The 25,569-nt window shown below is 57.3% G+C and overlaps 1 protein-coding gene across 6 annotated transcripts in view; it reads left to right on the top strand.

Annotated features, from left to right (window-relative positions):
- LDB3 (LIM domain binding 3) overlaps positions 1–25,569 on the top strand; it is a 59,791-nt gene that overhangs the window by 161 nt on the left and 34,061 nt on the right. For 3 of the 6 annotated variants that reach the window (XM_082406749.1, XM_082406751.1, XM_082406753.1), the window contains exons 2-9: positions 89–204; positions 9,632–9,783; positions 10,245–10,320; positions 15,888–15,910; positions 16,986–17,189; positions 19,227–19,241; positions 21,780–21,949; positions 22,446–22,482. In XM_082406749.1, the coding sequence (XP_082262875.1) occupies positions 112–204; positions 9,632–9,783; positions 10,245–10,320; positions 15,888–15,910; positions 16,986–17,189; positions 19,227–19,241; positions 21,780–21,949; positions 22,446–22,482 (770 nt within the window). In that variant the 5' untranslated portion in view covers positions 89–111. The remainder of the gene's footprint in view (positions 1–88; positions 205–9,631; positions 9,784–10,244; positions 10,321–15,887; positions 15,911–16,985; positions 17,190–19,226; positions 19,242–21,779; positions 21,950–22,445; positions 22,483–25,569) is intronic. The other 3 variants (XM_082406750.1, XM_082406752.1, XM_082406754.1) reach the window with 1 other exon arrangement.

Raw genomic sequence — 25,569 nt, forward strand, 5'->3', positions numbered from 1 at the left:
GGGGGTCGGGGGCAGGGGCCGAGGTACGGGCTGGGGAGGCAGGGTGCGTGAGGGTCCTCTCACTCTACTCTTCTCCCTTCATCCGCAGAGGTCGCCGCTGTCAGCACCGGCATGTCTTACAGCGTGACCCTGACCGGGCCTGGGCCCTGGGGCTTCCGTCTGCAGGGGGGCAAGGACTTCAACATGCCACTCACCATCTCCCGGGTGAGTGTGCACGGCCCACAGCCTAGAACCCGCAGGGGCGGGGCATGCTCAATGGAGGGTGTGTGAGTCCATCCGTCCATCTGTCTGTCCTCCCTGAGGCTCTTGGAAAGCAGAGCACACTTCCCTGGTCTGGGGGTGGGACTGGACTCAACTGGATACTGCCGGCCACAGGCCCCTGGTCTTGGCCACAGCTGTTGCCCACCCTCGTTGGCTGGCCTATTATGAGTATGAAACATGGGCAAGCGGCTGGTGTTTTGAGCAGAGAAAGCAATGCCAAGTTTGCAAGCCAGGCAGGCAGGTAGACAGAAAGTACAGGGCCTTCCTAAGCCTTTCTCTGGGAGGGCGGGCTCAGGGTACCCCCCAAGCCTGGAAGTGGGCAGCTGCTTTGGGGAAAGAGCACTCCTAGCATGGAGAGGTCAGGTGACAGGTGGGCAGATGATTAGATGTACAGACTGCTGACCTTGGCTGCCCTGCTATCAGGGCTCGGAGCTGGGCTGGGCTGGTAACCGGTCTCCTGCATCCACTCCATCCCAGACCTGAGATAACAGCCCCCTTCTACCCCTGCCTTCCTGGGGCTGCTGTGGGACCTCACACTGGCTGGCTTCGTGGAGCTGGGCCTTCCTCGCTTGCTGGAGGCCCTAGCCATTCACCTACAGCTGCTCTGCTCTGCCTGCCTGTCTCAAGTCTGGTTCGCCATGCTCACCTGGGGAAATGGCCTGTGTGTTCTGCAGTGTCTGTGATCAGGGAATGGCACTGCCTGATGGGAATGTCACAGATCTTTGGAGATTGTCTGAGTAACTCTATTGCCCAGCTGGAGACACTGAAGTCCAGAGAAGCAAGAAGCTAGATCTGTTTGAGAGGAAGTGGTCTGTGAGAAGGGACTTTGTTTTAAACACTGCTGTGTCCCTGGCACCTAGACCAGTACCTAGGACATAGTAGGTGCTCAGGCAACACTTATCAAGTAAAGGGAAGTCCAGCAGAGGGGCGCTGAAGGCCTCAAGGCTCAGGGTGGACTGTGAAAGGTGCCAGGGCAAAGACAAGCCCTGCCTGGTGGGGTATGCTGAGACTGAGCCCCAGCAGTGCTGGTGTGGGCACAAGGGGGCAGGCTGAGGCCCCAGGCTGTCACTGGAGGGTGATGGATGGGCAGGGGTGTCTGGGTCACTGCTCACCTGGAGACAGGGAGACAGTTTCTTCTCCAGGGCATGGAGACTTGCCTTGGGCCTGAGGGTGGGACGGGGAGGGTGGTGGGGAGGCACTGAGGTGGGCAGCCAGGGAAGGCCTGAAAGGCACTTGGCAGAGGTGGCAGGGAGCCAGTGTCCCCACTGGAGGCACAGTCCTGGCTGTGCAACCAAATGTGGACACTTGGGGGGACCCTAAGATGGAAAGCCCCACTCAGGGGTGTTATGGGGGCCTCACGACAGCAATAGCTTCACAACAGCCTCACAACTCCTCTGGGGTGCTGGCCTGGCTCTAGTCCAGGGAGAAGGCCTTGGCCACCATCCTGCTGGAGGTCTGGCTTATTCCAACCTGAGTCTCCAGACCCACTGCCCTGGAGACCCCAGGGTCCCATATTAGAAGGGCACCCAGAGACTTACACACTCAGTCTGATGATATGGTGACACAGGGGCATTTGAGACCCAGCAGACACACCCCCTCTGCCCTCAGAACCCTACACAGCTCCCCACCCCCCTGGTTACAGGTCTCCTCCCTGTACAAGGCAGGACCCTCCACCCTCACTCTCATGGGTCCACCAGCTTCCCACACCTGGGACTGAGCCTAGCTCTCCCCCAGCCCCACTATCCTCAAGGCCTCCTCCTGCTGCTCCCAGCCCCATCCCTGCTGGTGGAAATTAGCCTCCTGGCTCAGTGGCACCCAGGATAGCTGATGACTTCATCCGGGGTCTATGCACCACCTGGCCCCAGACAGCCCAGGGCTTAAATTGCAGCACAGAGGCCTTAAGCTAGACAGCAGGAAGAATGTCCTCACTGTAGGCAGGGGGTGTATTGGGATGCACTAGAGCCAACGACTAGGGGGGACTTTTAAAAATAGAACACGCAGCTCAGGCAGGGCATCAGGGGATGGGCCTCTCAACTTCCTTCAGGGGCGTGCCCCCAAATCACCGAGGCCATGGAACCAGCTGGACTGGGTGCTGGGGCCTTCCCAGGGCTTGGAGCCTCTTGATAAGTCCTCTGGTGTGCTGCTGATACCCTGGGCTCGGGCGTCCCAGGCTCAGCGCTGCTGACCAGGCAGGCCTCGGGACACTAGCCCTGCCCTCCCAACAGGGCTGTGGTATTTCCTGCTGGGGTGCTCGAGGTCCTTCTGCACCAGGAACTTCTCCCTTAAGGGGATGCAAGGCCAGAGCTCTCTGGAAGAATCCACTGCAGCCCTGACCTGCTTCCCACAGAGGGCCAGTAGATGTCCTGGCCCGAGTCTTTGCGACAGGGCAGTAGTGGCGTATTGCGGCGGGGGGACTAGCAAAGGCAGAGCCGGCTCGTTCTCAGCAGGGGCCGGCACCCCTGGGCACACACACTGTAACCCTGAGGCAGGTGGTCAGGCAGGCAGGTCTGGGATTGGCATCTCACTTCAGAGCCGGGCAAACTGAGGCTCCAACTTGCTCCTGCGCTCCTGGGACCTTGGTAACCCCATGCCTGCTTCCTCACCCTGTGGCTAGGGGCTAGTAGAAAAGCACTGCCTGGGGCCCATCCCGTGTGCTGCAGCTCCTCCTGTAAGAAGGCTGGCCACGTGCAGCCTGGGTGGTAGCCCCTGTACCCACCCCACCCTGCCCACCAGCCCCACAGAATCAACCTTGGGGCAGTAACAGCCCCTCAAGTCCTCTCTTCGGTGGGTCTCAGCCTGAGGACCCACAGAGAAATGGGTTCAGGAGGGAGACTCGGAGGGTGGAGGGGAAATGCCTTTATTTATCCTGGACAGGTGTGGCTGGGCCTGCAACATGAGCTGCCCTCCCACCCCCACCCTCCCCCAATCCCAGCCAGTCCTCCAGGAAGTGGGGGAGGGGTGGGAGCAGCCGAAGAGGGAAGGTTCCAAAGGCCCAGCCCCCACCCCTGTCAGGGCAGCTAGGCCGGAGGCCAGGGCCACGGTCTGGGGCCTTGCCTCTTGGCTCACGAGTTGCAGCCCTTGACTTTATGGCGGTGACGTATGCTTTTGTTTGGCTCTGCTACTCACAGCTGTGTCACCTTAGAAAAGTCAGTTCACCTGCTCAGCCTCAGTTTTCTCATCTGCAAAATGGGGATGGTATGTCGGTAAAAGTACACGTGAGAGTTCTTTCTAATGTGCACTTATGAAAATACACCTATTTTTCCACATGGGCTGCTTGTGAGGATGGGGGAGTGGTGGCACTGAGCCTGGGCCCAGGGGGGTCCTGCCTCTCTGCTCCAAGGCCTCTACTCCTTACGGCCTTACCCACAGGCCCAGCAGGCTCACCTCTGCCCCTTTGCTGTTCTCGGTTCCAGTATTTGTCAGACTCTCCTGGCTATGGTGGCGACGCAGAGGACAGAGGGTCCCTGGGAGGGGAAGAGGGACAGGCTGAGATTATTCTGGGGCAGCTGCACCGGCGATTCCTGGAATTTTGAGGCCATGGTACTGTTTCTTGGGCAGCGCCTAGCAGTGCTGACAGCAAGTGTTGTTTATAGCCATGCTGAAGGTCAGGCAAGCCTCTGGAGGGCTGCTGCAGGGCTGGCTCCCGAATGAACGAATGGGGAAGATAACCAGACAGTGGCCCACCGCTGGGGAATACATCCTTAGAGGTTCCCAGGCCAGGCCCTCTCCCAGCATGCTTCTTCTCCCTGGTGCACAGAGCTGTTCCTGACCCCGGGAGGTCCCTGAAGTGAGTGGGCATGAGGCTGGCTGGGTCCTGGGGAGCGGGTCTTCTGAGGTCCTGGGCTGGGACATAGGACAAGGGCAACTTCACTGGCAGTCCCTGGGGGCTCCTCGGGCTGAAGGCGTTGTGAGACGGCAGCAAGTGCGAGGAGGGCAGGGCTTCCTGGGTGATGTCTGCTGGGCCTGCTGGGGCAGCTGTCCTGCCTGGGAGATAGCTCCCCAGTTCCCTGAATCTCCCTCTTGTCCAGGGGCTAGCCATGATTGAAAGGCCCCCACCCAGGGCCCTTCCATTCCCAAACACAGCTTCTCCACCCCTTTGAAGCCGGGATCCACCTCTTCCCAGGAACCATTCTAAGTGGCATGAAGCAGACTTTGACATCCAGGACCTAGAACTGGGGGACAAGAGGAGAAGAAAGAGACTCAGAAGACCAGGGAAGGGTGTGGTCAGCTAGAGAGGGGGCCAGTGACCCCTGGCTTTGGCACAGGGAAGTCATTGGTATGTGTGGAGTGGTGGGGGCCAAAGTCAGATGGCTGATGTGAGAGGGATGGGAGACTGTAGAGGCCAGACGTGCTGGTCACTTCTTGGAAATGCCTGGTGGTGAAGAAAAGGAGAGAAACATGGCAGGAGCCGGTTGGAGCAGCTAAGGCTTTTTTTTTTAAGACAACTTTTTTAGAGCAGTTTTAGGTTCACAGCAACGTTGAGAGGAAGATAAAGGGATTTCTCATAACCCCCCCGCCCCCATGCATGCACAGCCTCCCGCATTACCAACGTCCCCCTCCAGAGTGTACATTTGTTATAACTGATGAAGCTACACTGGCACATCATTATTACCCATAGTTTACATTAGTGTTCACGCTTGGTGTGTACGTTCTATGGTTTTGAACCAATGTATTATGACATGTATCCAACATTATAATATCACAGAGAGTATTTTCACTGCCCTAAAAGTCCTCTGTGTAAGGAGAGGCTTTTTGAGCATAGATAAGATTCTGGCTTTTTTATCAGCCAGGGTGGGGTTGGAGAGAGGGGCCATGGGAAGACAGAAGCTTCCAGTGAGAGGGCGAGGGATGGAGCAAGGCCCCAGGGGAGGCCAGATGGGAAGGGAACAGAGCATGGCATGACAGTAATTTAATCACACAATGTAAAATGCACTTAGGGCTCCCTGGAAATCCCCTGGGATGTCAGCCTGGGAAGGTCAGGAGGAGATGCTGGAAGCTGCACAGCCCACAGCACCCACAGCCTGCCCTTGCCTCCCATCCCTTGCCGCACCTACACTGGCAGGTCTAGAGGGAAAGGAAGTCAGGGGCCTGTCTGGCTTTAAGCACTAGGAGTGATGGCCGGGACCTTCTGCGGAGCCCAGTGGCCCCCTCTGCTGCCAGGGAGCTGGGGAAATAGGAGCCAAGGGCATGGGTGTGCCTGAGCCCCAGCCGGTGCCTTGCTTCCCTGGGACCCTGGACAGAACTTCTCTCCCCTCCAGCTGATGCTCAGGCCCCTCTAGGGACAGGAGGCTGGCTCAGGACTGATCAGTCAGGGCTGGCCCTTCACACACCACCCTCTGCCAGCTCCAGATCTTGTTTCCTCTGGAGGTGGGGGCTGCAGCCTCCCAGACTCCAACCCCTGGCACTTCCCAGGGGAAGGGGTCAGGGACAGCACTTGCACCTCCTCGGTTGGGAGCTTCCCTGAAATTGTCTCAGCTCTGCACTGTCTTTGTATAATGCCCTATTTAATGATGAAATCCTCACCACAATCCCGGGAGAAAGGCATCATTGCTGTCTTTACACAGAGGTCATGGAGGCTGGCACTGCAACCTCAGGTCTGGCTCAGACTACAGTCCATGGTCTTTGCTCTACTGCTTCCCCCCAGGCACCCGAAGGTCACGGGGGCCACAGCTGCCCCTTGGCACCAGCTATCCCTGTGCCCCCTCTGGGGTGCCCTAAACCATGGCCCAGCAAGGAGGGTGGGCTAGGTGGCGATCTTGGCCCCCAAACACCTAGAGCCTGCCTTAGGGGCTTCTGAGACAGGACCTCGGTCCTGGAGCTCTGCCCATGGCTGGGTTCCCTGTTGAGAGGTGGCTGGTGACTAGAGAAGGTGAAAAGTGGAATGAAACAATCATTACAAAGAGTTTTTCAAATGCTCCAAAGGGGCTAGAAAGACTTTAAAGAAAAAAAAAAAATCCTCCAAGGATTTAGGAGCTTTGGGTCTTTTCTGGGACAAGGAAAGCAGAGGGAGGGGGCTAGGGAGTCAGACAAGAGGTACATGGGTACCTCACACCTAGACTGCACTCTTCACAAGCCCTGGGCTCTGGGCAAGTGTTCAAGGGTGGCCGCAACCTTCTGCCAGGCAGGCTGCTCCTGCAGAGCGGGGAGGGGTCTGACGGCCCTTGGGCAGAGCTGAGGGGCAACTTCCTTAGAGTCCCTGCCTCCTTCTCTAGGGAGACCTGGGCAGAACTAGCAGAGCGCCTCCCTGCAAGAGGATTATAGCATCCTCCACCCCACCAGCCCGAGGGGTCTTGAACCCTGCTCAGGGCAGCCAAAGGTCGGGCCAGCTGAGCCCTGATGAGCACACACAGGTGCAAGGAGAGGCGCCAGGGGCAGGCTGGAGCCAGCTTGGTGGCAAATTCCTCAGGGGGTTTGGCTGTTGACCAAGCCTGGGGGAGCCTGGGCTCTTCCCTGGGAAAAGGATCATCTCAGTCTATACCTGAGGATGTGGGGGAGCCAGCCAGGGCCAGGCAAGGGGAAGGTGGGAGCCCTGTGGGAAGGTATGATGTTAGCTAACCCATGCCTGAGGGAGAAATAAGACAGCTCGGAAGGGAGGGCATTCCAGATGGCCCCGTGGTTTGCCCCAGCTGAGCTGGCCCCAGCCTCTTTTGGATGTCATTCTGGTGTCCTTGTTCACACTTAATCCATGATCTCCTGGACACAGCTCTGGTCCTGCCTGGCAGGCATCACCTCTGCAGGCATGAGGCCCTCCCCTCTGTCTGGGGCCTGTGGCTGCCCTGCCTGGGAGCTCCCTGCTGCAGGCTGATGGCCCCCTTCTCTGTGGACGCTTAGAAGCATCTGGGGGAGCCCTGGGTCGGGAAGCCCTGGCATGGGGGTGTCCTGCTGTGGGGGAACCCTGTGGGCAGTCCACTAAGACAGCAGAGGCATTGCGCAATTCACCCTGAATGGGAGCACACTGGCGTCTGCTACTTTCTCTGAAATGCTTCACACATAATATGGATTGATGGATGGAGAGAGGGATGGACACTTGACCAGCAAGTTGAGTGAAATGCTACAGTAGAACCTCGGTGGTGGGTATTCGGGTGCTCCCCGTAGAATTAGTTCTGCCTTACTGTGTTTGAAGGTGTCTATAATAAAATACCCAGAAGAGCAGAGGCCTGAACATGAAGCTAGAAGGTGTAGGGAAAGGTGATTTTCTTGCAGGACAGGCCTGGCTGGGCAACTCAGTTTGCCCTCAGGAATCCCCTCTCAGCCTAGAAAGTGTTTTGCTTTTCTTTGTTGTCGTTTTTTATCCTTTGCTTAACCGCTTAAATCAAAGGAAACAACACAGTCCTGTCACTAGTAGAGGCTCTGTACGGCCATTGATTTGGGGATAAAGGCGACGTGTGTTTTGAGATGGCCCGAGCGCTTCCAAGATGCCCCTATGGGAGCCTGGAGAGTAGGCGGGACTTGGCAAACCGGACAGTGTGGCTTCCTGACAATCAAGGCATTTGTTTCTCTATTGTCCTGGCCTCATCCCAGCAGATTCCAGGGGCGGTGGGGAGGCTGCTCAGGGCACAAGGTGGCCAGTGTTTAAGAAGGTACCACAGTTCCTGGGTCTGAAATGGCGGGTCAGCGGCAATTGGCAAGAGTTCTCCTGGTCTTGCTCTAATCACTGGGTTAACACACGTGGCTCCTGGCCCGCCCTGTAGAGCCTGTCTGGGAATGGGCTGGAGGCTGGTGGCTGCAGGGCTCTGGTCAGGATGGGAGTTCCCTCCGAGGGGCCCGGCAGGAAGTTTCCATCCATGTCTGAGAGCCCAGAATCTGGCCAGAGGCCCACCGAGGCCTGGCACCCAGGGCATGGGACTGTCCCCAGGACGTCTTTGGGCTCCTTCTAGGATGGTCCCCAAGCCTTGGCCAGAAAATGGCTTCTGCCAGCATTAGGAGCCAGCCTTGTCCTTGGGGTACAGCCAGGAAGGTGACTGGGATGTGCCCAGAGAAGCCAGGAGGGCTGGCTGGTGGGCATGTTGGGGAGGAAAAGCCAAGGGACACCCTCTAGGCACAGCTCGGTGGGGGGTGACTCCCAGGGGCTCCTCTTTCCTATGATGTCACTGGAGGCAAGCCCTGCCCGGCACCCCATGTGATGTCACAGCGTGCTTCCACATGATGTCATGGGGGTCAGGTTATAAAATCATTCTATGTGATGTCAGGAGGGGGTGCAGCCAAAGTCTCCACGACATCCCATGAGACACCTTTAGGGGTGAAGCTTTATCACACTCCATGTAATGTCACTAGGGGCTGGCCCACAAGCTATTTTAGGTGATGTCACTAGGCCTTCCAGAATTTTGCATTTCATGGTATGTCACTGCATAGGAGGCCACCATGGCATTCAGGGTGCTACTACTGGGGGCTGGACATGCAGAATTTGGCATTGTGCATGATGTCATTGGGAGTGGAATCTGAGCTATCTCAGCATCCCAGGTAATGTCTCTGGGAGTGTGGTCTTCCTGACATTGCATGGGGGGTTCGTGGGGTGGCATATTCATGGTATTCTGTGTGATCACACTGGGGGTAGGGCCCCCAGACTCTAGCATTCTGTAATGTCACTAGAGTGCAAGATTTGGGAACTGGCCTCCACATCTGCACCTTCCCTTTGGAAAATATAGAGCCAACCACAGAGCACCGAGCTCCATATCCCAGCTGACCTTGCTCCCACAAGCAGGCTTGACAGCTCTGCCAGCCCTCTCTGCACACCTGCCACAGTAGAGTAAGACACACTTACACTAGGATGCTTTTGTGAGGGTACATTTGGCCTGCCTGTTGGCCTGGCAGCATCTCTATGGTGGTGCTGAGTCTTAGCAGCTGCTGAATTCTTCTGGAGCCTGGAAAGTGTGCCATGGGTTTTCAAGGTGCAGATGTTATAGTAGGCTAATTGGTGTAACAAACAACCCCCAGTTCTCTTAGCACAGTGGAAGTTTATTTCTCATTCATGCAACATCCAGTTCAGTGCTCCTTAGTCATCTCTCCTCCAAGCAGTGACTCCATGATCCAGGTCCCCTCCAGTTAGTGGCTTGGCTGTCCTCCTCTGGGTCCTCTGCATCCAGTCAGCTGACAAGCAGAGAGAGTGCAGGATGGCAAGATGGTTGCTAGGGGCAGGCCTGGAAGTGGTGTGCTTTGATTTCAGAGCTAGTCTCATGGCTGCACTCAGATACAAAGCACCAGGAAATGTGGTAGCTCTGTGCCAGGAAAAGGAAGCAGGCTTGGTGGTCATAGTGAATGAAAGACAAAATGGCAAGCCTCTACTGGATGATCCCTGGTGATTCTTCCCTGAGGACGGGCCCATCCTCAGGTCACCCTTCTTATGTTCACCCCCCATCTGCTACCCTCTCAGATCACACCGGGCAGCAAGGCCGCCCAGTCCCAGCTCAGCCCGGGTGACCTTGTGGTGGCCATTGACGGCATCAACACAGATACCATGACCCACCTGGAGGCCCAGAACAAGATCAAGTCTGCCAGCTACAACCTGAGTCTCACGCTGCAGAAGTAGGTGGGAGCTCTCCAGAGCAGGGGGCAGAGGTTGGGTGTGGGCACCAAGGGCCTGGGAGAGGAGCTGTCCAGCATGGGCCCAGCCTCGTGCTACCGGACCGCACAGGGAAGTGAGGACAGCCTCTGGACCAGAAGGACAGGCCCAAGTCATCAAGCACCTGCCATGTCTGTGTCTCACTTTACAGATGAGGCTCAGAGAGGGTGGATAATGGTGCTGCTGGTATGTGGGTAGCCGGGCCTGGAAGCCAGGGTCTTGCCTGCTTCCTCTGTGCACAGGCAGCCTCCCTGAGACCTAGCAGAGGCCCGTGGCTGCAAAGTACCCCAGAGCGGTGACTTCTCCATGCTGGTCAGGCCTCTGCCCTGGCTCCCTGGGTTCCAGATGTTCTCCCCTCTCCAGTCCTTCTCAGGCAGGAGCTCCTGGACCCAATGGCAACTGTCTTCATTTCTGGTTTTTCCAGGTCGAAGCGTCCCATTCTCATCTCCACGGCAGCGCCCCCGATCCACTCCCCTCCGCCTGTGATCCCCCACCAAAAGGTAGGTGCTGACTGTGGGTAGCAGGCTCCACTCTGGGCCGTGGCTCCCGGAGTGCAGCCACTGGTCTGCCTGACGGACCCTCGGTTGGCCTGACTCTGGCAAGGCGGGGGGATCAGCCCGGCCCCAGCCCTGCCCCTGCCTCAGCTGATGCCGGGGAGGTGGCGCAGACCCCCCGGGGAGAAGCGTTCAAGCCCCATAAAATGCTGCATGTAGGGGTGCCCGCCTGGGTGCTTAGCCAGCACCCTGGGCCTCATGGGCGGGCTGACAGGAAATCCACTTAGGCAGCGGTGTTTTCAGGAAAGGGACCATTCTCCCAGCCAAGTAGGGACAAGTGTCCAGAAGGCTCTGACCCTCATCCTTCTGAGGGCACTGGGGAGGGGGCATGACCGTGGCATGAAATCCGAGGCCCCAGTTTGAGCTGGTCACCCCAGGAGGAGCTCCCAGGCATGGGGGGCCTGCTGGCCCTCAGGGTCTCTCCTGTGTCACAGGCTGTCTCCCTCCCATGTCCCTTTCTCCTCCCAGTTGCATGCTCCTATACCACACTCAGAAGTGCTGGTGCAGCCAGCAGGTCCCAGGCCCCTTCCCAGCTCCCTCTAAGCAGCTCAACCCTGAGGGACCCAGAGCATGGGAGGCCTACCCCACCGCTCTTACAGGACTACACACTCCCGCCACTCTCCACCCCTCCTTGCAGGACCTCATACTGACCCTGTCTGTCCAGTGGGGTAGAGTGGGTGATGGGCAGGGTGGGGAGAGGGGACAAGAAGAAGATGACGGGGGTCTGGGGTGGGTGACAGATTGGGGAAGTGGGCAGAGGGCTGTTGGGGAGAAGCTGCAGAGGCAGACTGAAGGAAGCAAATGTCAGCCCCCCTCCTTCCCCAGTTTCCCCTCTGCCCCTCTACTCTGCCTGTTCACCACTAGCCCAGAAGGCCCCCTCTCACTGGCTGTGTGGGGCATTGCAGAGTGGGGTCAGCAGAGCAGGAGGCAGGGCTGTGCTCACCAGGTGCCCCCATTCAGGGGAAGGCAGAACAGATGTAGGATGGAGGGGTCTCCCCACAATTCCCTGAGACCACACCCCCTTTCCTCCAGCCCTGCAGTCAGGCTGGCTTGGCCTAGCTTTCTGTGTGGGGCTTTGCATTTTGTCCAGGTGGATGACAGCTTCAGGGCCAGGAGCCTCACCCCGCTCTTTTTGACAAAACCCTTCTCTTCCAGGTGTCCTTTCTATCCCCCAACCCTGACCTCCGTGCAGTGGGCTGCGGGCTCCAGGGTGGTGGGCTGCTAGGCGCTCGCACTAACCCCTCTGTTTCAGGTTCACGCAGAAGCGCTGGGATGGGCATGGCCTCTAACTGCTCTCTTCTCTCTCCCCTGCATGGTGCTGCCCTGGGCCAGGACCCTGCTCTGGACACGGACAGCAGCCTGGCAGCACCCAGTCCCAACCCCGAGGCGAGGGCCATCCTGGGCACCCCAGGCACCCTGGAGCTCGGGCAGACCTTTAGCTCCTCCTTCTCTCAGACCTCCGTCTTCTCCTCACACACGGAGGCCTCTGGCGCTGGCCCTCCATGGGGCAGCCCGGGGGCCAAGGTCAGCCTGAAGGGGGCCCTCGACTCTCTAAGCCTGAAAGCCCCACGGGGTTCGAGCCAGCCAAGGCAGTATAACAACCCCGTTGGCCTGTACTCGGCAGAGACCCTGAGGGAGATGGCTCAGATGTATCAGATGAGCCTCCGAGGGAAGGCCTCAGGTGCTGGACTCCTAGGAGGGTAGGTAACGGGCTCACAGCTCTCCACTGGTGGTCAGGGGCCATCTGGGTCCTCAGTGCTCGTAGAGGCCTGGTCAGATAGTCAGAGCAAGGAACTGGCCTCATTCTGGCCAGCCCCAAGCCCATGAGGCAGTGCAGGCTGAGAGCAGTGAAATCAATCATCCTATTGACATTTGCCATGAGCCGGGCCCATCATTGCTTTACACAAGCTGGGGCGATGTGTCAGATTTTGCAGAGAGGGAAACTGAGGCTCAGAGAAGGTTAAGTCAAGGTCCAGCTGTCCAGCTACTAAGTGGCCAAGCTGGGCCTGAATACAAGAGACTCTGACTCCCAAAACTTTCACATCAGGTCACCCACCAAGACAGCACAAAGCCTAATACCTCCAGGAACTCTGGGGCAAAGGGACAGGCTGGTCCCCACCCCTTTGGGAGTCCTGAGAGGTGGGAGAGCAAGTTCTCTAGGTCTGGCAGTGGTCTGGGAAGGCTGCCTGGAGGAGGGAGCACTTGAGCTGGGTACAGAGAGATGGGGCAATAGGGTGAGTGGAGTGGGTTGGCAAGACTGACCCTGGCTAGGGTGGGGAAGCAAGGGAGCAGGACCCTGAGGAGAAAAGGGCCCTGCAGGAGAACAGCAGGCCACCCCCTGCTCCCCGAGGTCTAGCTAATGGTACTCTTGGAGCACAGGAGTTAAAAGAACCTAGAGGCAGAGCCAGGGTGGGCATTGTGGAGGGGCTGAGGGGAGGGAGCCTCCCAGCAGAGCACATATCAGCTTCCAAGTCCTGAAGGTTTGTTATCTCATTGTAACTTCTTCCATAGCCCCATGCAATTGGTATAATCGTCTCTGGGCTGGAGGCAAAGCAGGCTGAGTCAAGGCATATGGCCCAGTGGCTAGGGGTTCAGGGCTCTTCCATGAGACTGTCCATATCTCAGGATTACGGGGAGGATTGAAGGAGATAACACGTGCATAGTGCTGAGCTCTGTTCTGGCACGCTCACTGCGTGCTACCTGCCATCACTGCCTGGAGTCACACAACACGTACACAGATGAGTCAGCATTGCAATCCAGGTCAGTGTGATCCAAGCCCACACCCTTCCTTTGACCTAGCCGCACATGGTATCTGTGCTCCGCCCGTTCACTGCTCCCCTGGGGATCCCCAGCTCCCCCAGATCCCATAGCTCTTTCTGGGATCCTGAATAAAGCTGGGCGCTCTACGGTCTGAGCACTTGGACCCTGGCTTCCCTGGACCAAGATGGCAAAGCTTTCTACCCCTAGGCTTTTTCCAGCAAGGGGCTTCTGCCAGAAAGCTCAGGGAAAGACAGAGTAGAAGTGGACTCTTTCTCCTGCCTTGGATGGGCTGATAGCTCTTCCTGATTCTCTTTGGGCCTGGCCCCCAGCAGGGAGGTCACGCTCTGGTGGACCTGGACTTCCACGGGGCCCACCTGCAGTGATGGTAAGGTCTTCCCTCACGGAGGCCTCAGTCGAGGCTGGGGCTGGTTAACAGTCCATATGCTTTATCTAACACAACTCTCTCAGCAACTTCAGAGCGGGAGCATCATTCCCTCATTTTATAGCTGGGAAATAGAAACCCAGAGAGAGCAAGTAATTTGCCCAAGGTCACACAGTTAATGAGTGGCAGATAGGACTGGCACTCAGGTCAGTCTGACTTCTCCCTGCATGGAGCCAGGGACCTACCTGCCTGCCCCACCCGTTTCTCCCAACTCCCGACAAGCCCTCCCATTGGCACAAGGGCTTCTCAGAACCTGACAAGTGTTAGATTATTACTTGACACTCAGAGCAGCAGGGTCCAACAGTTGCTTCAAAGGGAAGATGGGCTAGGGAGGGAATATGGTGCGTGCTTCATTCAAAGTGAAGGCTGATGCTGTGGTCCCAGCAGGAAGGGCAGAGCCTCTGACCTGGGCTAGCCGAGGGCTGAGGCCACCACCTCACAGGAGACAGGGTTGGCAAATGCTACTCCCTATGTCTGTTCATCACACACTTAACCCATGCTGAGGGCTTTACACTCAGGATTCTGTTCAGTCTGCGGAGGGCACCATCCTCTTGGTGTTATGAATGAGGAGACTGAGGCTAAGACAGGTGGGTAACTTATCCAGAGTCACAGCTCTAGGAAGAGGCAGGGTCAGGATTTGAACTCTGTCCTGTCTGGCTCCAAAAGGAAGCTCCTTCCCATACTCTCTCTCTATGGGTAGCTTCAAGGTGATCCCTTGGCAGCTTGTACGCCCTTGGGAGGAGTGGAGAGGAACAGAGGGGGTGAAAGAACAGCCGGGCCTGCAGCCCCCTGCTCCTTGTCCTCTCTGGGGCTGGTACTGAAGGGCAGTGTCCCTCAGGCCAGTTGGTGCGAGGGCACCCGGGCGTTTTTACATCTTTGGCTCATTCTCCCCAAGACCTGGCTGCCCCTCTCTGAGCTATGTCTGTTGCAGGCATCTCAGCTTCCAGGTCCTCAGGCAGAAGCTAAGCAGGGGGCAGGAATCAATGCCAAAGCAGGAGCTGGCTACCTAGGCAGGGAAGGGCATAGGCAGCCCCTGAGGCCAGCACTGCCCTCTACAGGGGGCACTGGGCTGGTCAGGGCAAGAGCTGATCCTGCAGTTGTCAGCACTGGCCAAAAATGGAGAAGGAATTGGAGATCTGTGATGGCCCTTTCTTAACATAGCTCCACTTGCAGCTATTTTGAGCCTGGGAGGACAGAGGGAATTTTATCAGCCCTGAGACAGGGTTGGGCCGCCTAGGACTGGCGGGGGTGGGGGTGGGGGTCTCCCTGGCTTTGGTCTGGATCCCCAGGGTCCTGGCCAAGGGGTGACCAGGGCCAGGCCAGCTGAGGTCCAGGCTCTCCCAGCCAGAGCCCAGAGTGGTCAGATATGGGAAAGTGGCAGGGTGTGGGGAAAGGGACACCACTTTCTGCACTCTTCTCCCCTCAGGTTTCTGACAAGGGTCTGCCACTGCAAGGAATTTGCATTTAAAGAAACATAATGCAGGCAATGCCTCCCTCAAGGAGATGATACTCCAGGAGGCTGGCTCTCAGATAAGAGTGAGGGTGGGGTCCCTCTTGTAGTGTCCAAGCTGGGCTGCCTTGTCTGGGGGTTTTCCTGCAATAAAGGACCTGCACTTCTCCCAAGCCTCCTCATTCCTCCATCCTGCCTCACTGCCCATCCACAGGGCCTTTAAGGGCAGTTACTGGGAACTGCACAGACCCCTTACTACTGTGCCCTGAGAGGAGTGTCCAGGGCTGCCTGACCCTCCTCTGGGAAAGAGAGCATGTTTCCGGGGCTGTGAGAAACCCCACTGCACACAAACCCCAGCACCACTGCAACTCCTGCTCAGGGAACAGAACTCCTGGAGCCGTCCCCCATTAAACAAGGGTAAGTCCAGAGCTACTGTCCGGCCAGGAGGCACCTGGGGCCTTGGCCGTTCCTGTAGCAGCCATCGCTAGTCCGATCTCCATCTCCAGCTTCCTCGCCGGGGTCTACAGCCAAGGTGTATGTAGGAGATTCATGTACATGGTAAATAAGCACCTATGAAGATGGACAAAAAAACCTTTCTCCCTGGCAAAGCTTCAGGTACTGTGGACATACACTGCAGCTGGCATCTCTGACCCAAACTGAGAGGCTGTGATCGGGATGCTGAGCTCTTCCCCCTCCTCACTCTGCACTCTCCTCACCCAGTGCCAGTCTGGGCTGCCTCTGCCTCCACAGTGGCCAGTCTGAGGACCATCCCTGGGTCCCTACGCTCAAACCCCCTGGCAGGACCCTCACTCTGATAGCCCTGTTTTCTTTGCTTTTTCTCTCCTCCCCCCCCCCCCCCAGGTGGTAGCCAACTCTCCAGCCAAGTTAGTATCAAAGGAAAGCACGTGTGTGTGCTTGCCTGCATATCCCAGCATGCGACCGCGTGTCTGGGGGGCTGGGCAGCGTGCGTCTGTGTCAGCAGCATGTGTACATGTATGTGCATGCGTGAATGGGGGTGCATTTGTGTCCCTGAGTGAGCCTGCATGTGTGTGAAGCTGCGAGTATGGAGTGGAGGCAGTGGGGAGGGGCGCTGGGGCTCCGGCAGATGCCCCAGACCATTGTGTTCCCAATTAGATGCTGCAGCTGCTTAGACCGAAGGCTGGCTCAGGTGGGCGGTGGGTGGAGTGCGTGCTGACGCCGGTTCTGGGCGAGCCTGAAGACATTTCTAGCCTGGCCGGACCACTCAGAAGGGCTGTACCTGACCTTGTCTTTGCCTGGGGAGCACGCTTAACTGTTGAAGGGAAAAGCCTCCATGGGTAGAAGCTGGTGGGCCACCCAGCAAGTTGGACTTGGGCGGGGCCTGAGCAGCTAAGCCCTGCTCCGAGGAAGAAGCACATGCACTGAAGAGTCTGGAGGAGCAGAGCCCCGGGCCACCCAAGATGAGTCCCTTCGTGGAGGAACCAAGCTCAGAATCCCTGTGGGTGCCCAGTGGGGCTGCTTTTTGCCTTTGGGCGTTCTGGACTCCGCTTGGGCTGCCGCTGCCTCTCACGCGTGGCCCAGCTCCTGTCTCCTAATCCCAACCGCCACTCCGCAACCCCTTCCGTTTCTGCTTCCCTGCGGGTGTGGTGAGAGAGCTCTCAATGCCTGGCGCCCCCTGCTGACCCTGGGCGGTAGCTCAGGCTGAGCCGGGGCCTCCAGGGATCTGGGAAAGCGGAGACGGGCAAGAAGAACCTTCCGCAAATGGCTCTGGGGAGGGTGAGACGATTTTCCGACCAGACCCAGCCCGCCCACGTCGGTTGGGGGGACTCGGGTAGCCTTCCTGGGATCAGGCTTAGGGAGGTCTCTCTCCACACCCTGCACCACCAGCCTTCACCTTGAGCCGTGTAACACCACCTGTTGCCCCTTCTCTCCTTCCACCTCCCTCCCTCGCTCCCCTGCCCCCATGCTCCCCTCCCCCAGCGCCGACTACCAGGAACGCTTCAACCCCAGCGCCCTGAAGGACTCGGCCCTGTCGACCCACAAGCCCATCGAGGTGAAGGGGCTGGGCGGCAAGGCCACCATCATCCACGCGCAGTACAACACGCCCATCAGCATGTACTCCCAGGACGCCATCATGGACGCCATCGCCGGGCAGGCCCAGGCTCAGGGCAGTGACTTCAGTGGGTAAGCGCCTCCCCTCCTACACTGGCGCTCGCCGCCTCCGCCGCGTCATCACCGAGGAGGGCACCGGGCCGCTGGGCGCCATCGGAGACTTTGGGCATCGGGACCAGCTGTCCTCCATCATCTTGATCCTCCCAGGGTACAGCCCTTGGAGGAGAGCCAGCCTTCGCCCGGGCCTCCCAGAACGTGATGTTTTCTCTTCAGAATCAATCTCATGGTCAGCTTTAGGAGAAGGGTGGAGAAATGCAGCATGTGCTTTTCACAGCCTCTGCATTTTCCCAGGCTCCATGAGGGGGCTGGTTTAGAAAGAGGCTTCTGGAATCCTGTTAACCGGGGTCACATTCTGGATACCTCAGCTTCTCACAACTAAGCCATTCTTTGGGGGGAAGTTGCTGTGTTCTTCCAATGATGAGGGCAATTCAGATTCATGAGTGGGTTTCTTGTTTGGGAAGGGGCCTCCGGACCAGCCATCCACAGTGCTGTTGGCAGTCAGCCCCGCCACAGAGCCGGGGGTCACCCAGCACTCGCCTCCTCCTGTTTGCCCCAGGGAAGCCCAGCCTCAGGGCAGTGGGACTTAGGACATCCTTGGTTCCTGACTTTGCTTGTTAGCAATGGTTGAAGAACTTGACGGCTGAGTAGGGAAAGAGTTGGCTGAAAATCATTTGTGGATGAAACTGGTAATAGTACAAACATTAATGTGGACCTCTCTCCCTCTTTCAGAATTTCTTTCTGTCTCTGTTTCTCTTAGTCTCTGTTTCTTCTCTGTATCTCTTTCTTTCTGTGTATGTCTCTCTTTCTGTCTCTATCTCTCTCTCTTTTTCTGTTTCTGTCTGTGTGTCCCTTCCTTTCACACACACACACACACACACACACACACACACACACAGAGTCTCTTACTGTATTCTACTTGGAAATACTGTTAGTATTGACTTTCAGAACTGATTATCTTTGTGGTAACGTCTTATCCCTGAGTCAGGATCTCCAGCAACTCAAGGCAAGAAATCTTAAAATGATGGTTGTCCTTTTTTCCGAAACTAGGAAAAACAGATATTGTAAGAGGGATAGAGGCGTTAAAAAGTCCCGGAGAACTCCTATAGCGTTTGGCCTTTGTAGAGCCCAACCCTCGTGACCATGACAAGTGTGCAGGTTATAAAGTGCAGGCTCCAGAGGCCAAAGGATGGAACGTGGTGTGGACTTCCTGGCGCTCCTGGTCAAACGGAGCCTGGCCCTCTCAGGCGCACAGTACTTCCTTCGGGCCACCAGGGGGTGGATGGTTGCTTGCCCTGGAGCCGTGAGTCAAACCCTCCAGGCTCAGGTCTGCAGTTCTTTGCGGAATTCTCTGGGCAGGGTTGACTTACTTAATCCCATCGTTCAAAGCAGAAAATATGACCATGCAAGTTTAAAAACACAACTGTTGCTCATGTGTACCCAGGAAGACAAGGCTGCCCGATTAAGCCAAAGAGTTAACGGGGATTTCCTGTTAACATTTGTTTGCCACGTGTGTCCTTGGTGTGCTCTTAAAAGTGGTAACATTGGCCAAAGGGAAGCACAATGGAAGATAATGGAAGAACTGCTGTTCACTAACTTTATGTTTTCTGTACCTTGGGAAAAGACTACAAGTCATTTGGTTTTACCTCTAGGTCGCCCATGATATATTTTTTTAACATGATGCACTGTTGATCTAATCTAGGCTTCTCCTTCCTATCACCTTCCCTCCCATCCTTTTCCCCTCCCTTGCGTGCCTGGGAAGCAACATTCTTCCTTTTTCTTCTAACTCAGCCCTGCTGGGTTGATGCTGCCGTGGTGCCAGTGGGTAAAAGCTGCCCTTGTCTGCCATGAGGTGTTCCGTTTCTGCTGTTAATTTCCATGATTCCTTCCTCACTGACAGTTTTCTTTTTGTTTCTCTCTCTCTTCCTCTTTTATCCACCCCACTCCCCCATAACTCATTTCTGATCCTAACCCTGCTCCCTTGTGTATGCGCCTCCCCCGCCCTCCCATGATGGACATGCACTCACTGCTGGGTTTTCCTCTGCTTGGCAGGGCGTCACCGCTGGCGTAAGTAGACCCCACAGTATCTGTTCCGTCGTCCGTCTGTCTGGTTGCGGGATGGTGTGTGGGTTTGGTGGGATGTGCCTGAGGACGGTGGTTCTGTCCACGTTCTTCCTCACACCCACCTCACAGGTAAATGACATGCCCCGCGGCCTCTACAGGCAAGTGCTTGTCTTTTGGGGTTTTCCCCAAATAATGACATTTCTATGTCACTGTGGACATAGAAATCAGAGTAATGACACCACACTGGCTGGGGGTGTATCCCGTGTTCTCCTTGCTGTGCTTTGCGGGGGCTTCCCCCAGCCTTTCTTGTCTACACTAGGACAGCGTAGATCTTAATGTCAGAATCCACATGGGGCCATTATTCGGGGAGAGGATGATAAGGGGGTCTCTTGGAGGCCATTCCCCAGAATCCTCACGGAAGATGGATCTGGAGGAGCCAGCACCTGCCAGGACCACCCATAAGAGGCGAAAGATGAGTCAGACTTGGGGGCAGTGTACAGTGGAGTGAATGCCCACCGGTGACCTTGATGTTGCGGGGACCATGGAGTGTTTTTGTTGGCAAGAAGTTCATGCTGGAGTGGCTCCAGAGAGTGGCCTCGGACACAGGGTCCCAGAACTGGAGGGCCTGTTCTATCCCCTCTCTGTATATATTCTTCCTGAGCCCCAGATTCTCAAAAGGCACAGCAGTTCCTTCGTCTGGTTCCCAGTGTCTGTTGCGGCAGCACCGCAAGTCCCTGGTCTTTGCACAGCATTGTGGGAAGGGAAGCCGACAGTGTGACTCCCAAGGGACTCACTCCTGGGGTTCACTTTCTTGAGCCCTTGGAGCTGTGGAAGGAACAGGGAGCACCTCAAGGGCATGTTCCAGGGAAATGGCAGCCAGTGCCTTCCATCTGTTTCAGGACCCCTTGAGACTCCTCCCTATGCCAGAAATGACCTCTCCAGCGAGATCCCAGCTTCTCCTCCACTCCCTGGTCTTCCCTATCTGATCCCAACCACAGGCTGACAGACCTGTAGCTTTCCAGGCCAGGGCAAAGCCTTCAGAAAAGTAGGGGTGGCTCCACCCAACCTTGGTCAGTCACCTTCCATCACCTTTCTCCACCTCTGCTCTCATAGCCCACCCTGAGCTGACTTAGGGGACCAATCCTGGGAGACTAGGCCAATTCTTCCATCCAGCTTCTTGCAGAGAGGGTAGAAGACAGGAGCACTGGGGAGGTCCCCTCTCCAGCTAGCCAGCCCTCAGGGGAGCAAGGGCAGGTAGAGGCAGTCATAGCAGCAGGCAGGGCGAAGCTGGACAGGGGGAGCGTCTGCGCTGGGCCATGTCTCCAGATGTGGAGCATCTGGGGTGTGCAAGTCCCCAGTGGGCAGAAGTGGCCTTCCTGAGCCCTGTCACTGCAGAAGGTCTGATGGAAAGGGCGCTGAGCTGGGAGCTGGGGAGCCTGGGTTCTAACTCAGTGGGTCCCCTACATGACGTAACCTGGAGCTAGTCGGCTAGCCTCTCTGGACCTCAGTTTTGGCATGTGTAAGAGGAGATGGCTGGGCCACCGGTCCGCAGGCTGGGGAGACAGGCTCTTATTGCTGTGAGCTTCTCCTGAGCCCACCCTGACTCCTGAGAGGGCGGGCTGGGCAGCCTAGATTACCCAGCCCTCTCTGGTTGGAATGAGTGGTCATCCATAAAGCTTTTAATGTATCTTGCCCTGCAGTCTGATCTGGGCTGAGAGACCCTGGACTCAAGGGGCTCTGGGGTCCCTTCTGATTCTGATCTAGGATTTGTTCATTCAACTACGTTTTGAGCAGCTACCGTGTGCCAGACCTTAGGAGTCTAAGGGAAGGTCACCAGGTCCCCCTCAAAAAGCTGTGCTGCCCTGGGGCAGAGGACTAGTGACCCTCCCTGCAGCTCTACGCCCAGTTCCCTCGGGCGAGAAGCTGTGCTATCCATGGGTGATGCCAGGCTTTAGGGGCCTGATTGCCTTGTTCCTCCAACCACCTCCTCGCCGAGCTTCCCTGTCTTTGCAGAGTGGGAGCCCACAGTCCTCCCCCAGGGCGGTCACGACATTGGTGGCTCCCTGTTTGGATCCCAAGCTTTGAGGAGGCCAAGGGACTGACCGTGAGGAAGCCTTTGAGTCCCCCAAATGGCCTGTCCTCACCCAGCCCCAAAGTCAGGACCTGCTCAGGGAGGTTGAAATTACTTCCAGAAGACCTCTTCTGCCTCTTCTTTCCTTAAAGGAGATACAGCTCCTTGGGGGGTGGGGGGGGGGTGTCTTCAGGCCTGTGTCAGGAGTTAGCCTGGGGGTGGGGGGGTGGGTACTGGCAGGAGGGTCTGAGCCTCCTGACCCTCTGTGAGCGGAATTCACTGTCTCGCTGTGACCACCCTGAGCACTGAGGACCCAGGTCAAGCCCTTGTTGCAGGCTCTCAGAAGGGCATGGTGGATCCAGACAAGTAGGGGTTACCCACATGCATGGGGGGTGCGCCAGGGGGAGGCACAGAGGTCGGGGGCAGGGTTCCAGACCTGCCCTTGCCCATGGCCTCTCTCTGCATTGCAGGAGCCTTCCTGTCAAAGACCTCACCGTAGACAGCACCTCTCCCGTGTATCAGGCTGTGATTAAGAACCAGAACAAGCCAGAAGACGAGGCTGACGACTGGGCCCGCCGCTCCTCCAGCCTGCAGTCTCGCTCCTTCCGCATCCTGGCCCAGATGACGGGGACAGAATATAGTAAGGGAGGGCTGTGGGGTGGCAGGAAGGGGCAACGATGAAGGGCCAGTGAGGGTCCTGGGCCCTACTCCACAATCCCACGGAAGCCAGGGAGTCGAGCCCCCAACCCTTGAAGATGAGCTGGCCTCGATAGATAGTTAGCAGCCTGCTGTGCCCCTTCTGGTCCCCTGGGGCAGGCACAGTGACATCAGCCTGCTGCTCTGCTCCCGGACTCCACCGGTGGGCAGCGGTCTGGCTGTGGTGCTTTCCCGGATTGGGATGAGAGGACTTTGCAGGCCACGCCTCTGGCTACTCCCTCCCACCTGCGCCTCTTCCTCTCATGCCCCCTTTCTCCCCCTGCCCTGTGGCCAGCACACAGCCTTTTCTTTCCAGAGGTCACAGGTAGGGAGCAATAACTGTCCCATCATGGGTGGGGACTCCCTGCCCACCGAGCTCTAGTAGCTTTTCTTCCTGATGTTCCCTGTGATTCCTCCTGACCTGCAACTTCTACCCACAGTGCAAGACCCTGATGAAGAAGCTTTGCGAAGGTCAAGGTAAGTGCCTGGACTCAGGCTCTGTGGCCTTGCCCGTTCTAATCCCATCCCTCCCAGGGCAGCCCCTAGGTCAAACGACTCATGGAAGGAACGTCTCAAGTTAATGCATTTGGAAATTCCCAACCCCTGAAGGGCTCCGGCAGATGCTGGCTTGGGGCGTGCATCCCGGGTCAGTGAGGTGGGTGCCTAGAGCTGAGTCTCTATCCCCTGGGCCCGGGCTGCACGAACGAGGACTCTGGGCTCTCCCGGCTCTGTCCCTGGGCAGCGGGCAGGGCTGCTTTGGCCTTTGCTGGGCTGTTGAGAATGAGGGCATCTCTCCCTGTGAGGCACCGGGCCAGCTGCCTGGCCTGCCCACTCATCTCAGGGCCTGTCCCCTGTGAGTCTGAAGGGTAGGTACTGGGAAGCAGGCACGTGGAGGGCCGTGCTGGGCGGGGGCGACGGACCCTTGGACTCACCTGTCCAGACCCATGTTGAGGTATCAGTTCCACAAATTGCTCAAAGCACCACAGCTGCTGCAAGGAAGCAAAGCCCTGGGTATGAGGAGTGGCTTGTGCAGGGCTAGGTGTCTCTGAGTATGGTCTCCCCGATGGTGGCAGGCCTAAGGCCCCAGCCACTGGCCTGACACCTTTGGCCTGTCAGGTGCTCATGGCCCTGTGCATGAGGGGGGCACACTGCCCTGGAACCCATTGGAACCCACTAGGGCCTTCCATGGGGAGGCATGAGGCCCAGTGTGATTGTGCTTACACTTCTGGAAGCAAATATGTCATCTGCATGTCCTTCCTGGGAGAGTCTGCCTTGGGCCAGCACATCCTGTGGTGGCCTCCGTGTGAGGGGCTGGGGCCCAGAGGTGCCTTTCCACCCTGGGCCAAGCTTTCTGTTCTTGCTAACCAGTGTGTAGTGGCCACAGGACTGTGTGGAGAGTGGGACTCTGGGATCAGCTTGAGTTGATGTGGATTTTCTTTTCGAACCTCTATTTCTGCCAACTGAAGTTGCTCCCACTCTTTGGCTGGGGCATCCAATCCTGAAGTGTGGTCCTCCCTGGCCTGCTAACAGTGGCATGCGGTTCCAGTGGTGGTTCTTAACCTGTCGGTGCCTGCAGTGTGTCTGTAAAAAGCCTGAAATGAGATGGTGATTTAGTGCAAAGGGTAGTATGGAGCTATTTGAAGCGTGACTAAGCTGTCAGCTCTCCCCATCCTGTGCTCCTCTGCTCCTGCGCCATTTCTGTGTTTGTCTCACCTCCTCTTCGGAGCCACTCACAGAGATGCTCCAGTGGGCAATGTGGTCTTTACTGAAGATTTGATGGAGGGGCTTTACAGCACATACCCCATAGCAAACCGCTTAAAAACCTGCAGGTCCCTTCCATCAGGAAGCCAGCAGGGGCCTGCACTTTTTTTCCAGCCGCCGTCACCCCGTCTCAGTCCTTCTGGTTACTTTATGTTTCTCCCGCCAGTCACTCTAAGTTCGCATCTCAGTAACCAGACACTGTTTAGAAGGTGGAAGGGTACTGGTGGAGGTAGATTACAGGGAACCGTTGTCTTTCATATTTTCCCTGGAATATTTGCAGGCTCTGTGAAGTTATTGAGTGAGAACACAAAAGGCAGTATCAAGGGTGGTCTTCAGGCCTTGGCGTTGGCCTTCCCCTTCCCTCCTTTCAGAAGCATCTCTTGGGGCTTGTTCGGCCTGGTCCTGTAGGCCCTTTCCCCCTGGGGCCTAACTGCCCACTAGCTCCATTCAGATCCCAGCAGAAGGCAGGGGGTCTTGAGAACGCTGCTGCAGGTCTTGGAGTCTCTCCCCCAGCCCCTGCAGGGTTTTGCTGGAGGGAAAGCTGGAAAGGGGGGGCCAAGAAGAAACTCTAGCCTGCTCCCTCCCTCTGTTCAGGCCCCCATCCTGAGAAAGCATCCCCCCCCCCCAAGGCCCTGTGCCACTGTCAGCCTCTCCCTCTGGGGTCTCTGGCCCTGCAGTGTAGGCTCTGAGGCAACCAGCAAGCCTTCTGCCCAGGACTGGAGGGGCCTAAGCCTGCTGCCCTTCTCCTTTTTTCTGACTTTAATTTCTGGAAGGTTGTCTTCATGGCCTCCCCTAAAATGCCCATTCTGTCCATGGCCACAGGAGGAAGGTAGGTGTTTTTATTTCCCTGAATCCCAAGCAGCCTGTGGCCCAGAGGTGAGAGGTGGGGGGTCCAATGGGTACAGTGGTTCAGTTCTGTTTGTGATTAATGCCCGAAGTAGCAACTGGCCACTGGTCACGCGTGGGGTCACAGACTCATCCGAGTGGCCATCTGAGCAGAAGGGAACACACTTACCCCCGCCCTGGGTCCAGGCTGGTTAGGGATCTTGCTCCCTGGGGAGCCCCACTGGTATCCGTCCCCCGTCCCAAGTTGGAATCTGCACCCCCAGATCCATCTTGTTGGCTGAGGGCAGACATGGCCTCTGCCCTTCCCCCTCCCAGTTTAGCCTGACTCGCAGTGGGGAATCTGAGGGTCTCTCACGAAGGCTGCACCTCCCCAGAGAGGCTTCACTGCACCCCGCTTCCAGGTAGCTCACTCCGGCACGGCCTGAGTTTGCCAAACGCAGGGCCCAGCAACCTGGGCACTGTGGCAGCCTATACAGGCTTGTACGTCTGCTGGGGCGCTTCTTCCTTCCTGTTGCTGTGTGCTGGGAAAGCTGGCAGGGATGCCAGGTGTTCTGTACCAGGAAGGACACTGGTGGCCTCGAGGGCAGTAGTAATCTGCATGTTAGAGGACCCTGCAAACTTGCCCCTCACCTGTCACTGCTCCACCTCCGAGGCCTGCCCCCGCAGAGTCCCAGAGCAGCTCAGAGCCCTGCCCTGCGCTGCCCTCCTCTCCTCTCAGGCCCTGGCTGCTGGCACTGTGACGCTGTCTCTGTATCTGGTGGCAAGTAGCTTCCCTCCGAGGCTCTAGTGCCCACCTGCTGGCCTAATCTCCAGCGACTCTATCTTTACAAGGGAGGTAGGGGAGGCCCTGAACAGCCCAGGCATCAGCTGCAGACTTGGCTCACCTCCCAGGAAAGACCCAGCACCTTAGCAAACTGTCCAGGTAGGCTTAAACACCAGCCTACTGCCAGGTTCAAC

The sequence above is a fragment of the Balaenoptera borealis genome (genome assembly GCF_965194805.1).
Source record: "Balaenoptera borealis genome assembly, chromosome: 10".
NCBI classification, from domain to species: domain Eukaryota; kingdom Metazoa; phylum Chordata; class Mammalia; order Artiodactyla; family Balaenopteridae; genus Balaenoptera; species Balaenoptera borealis.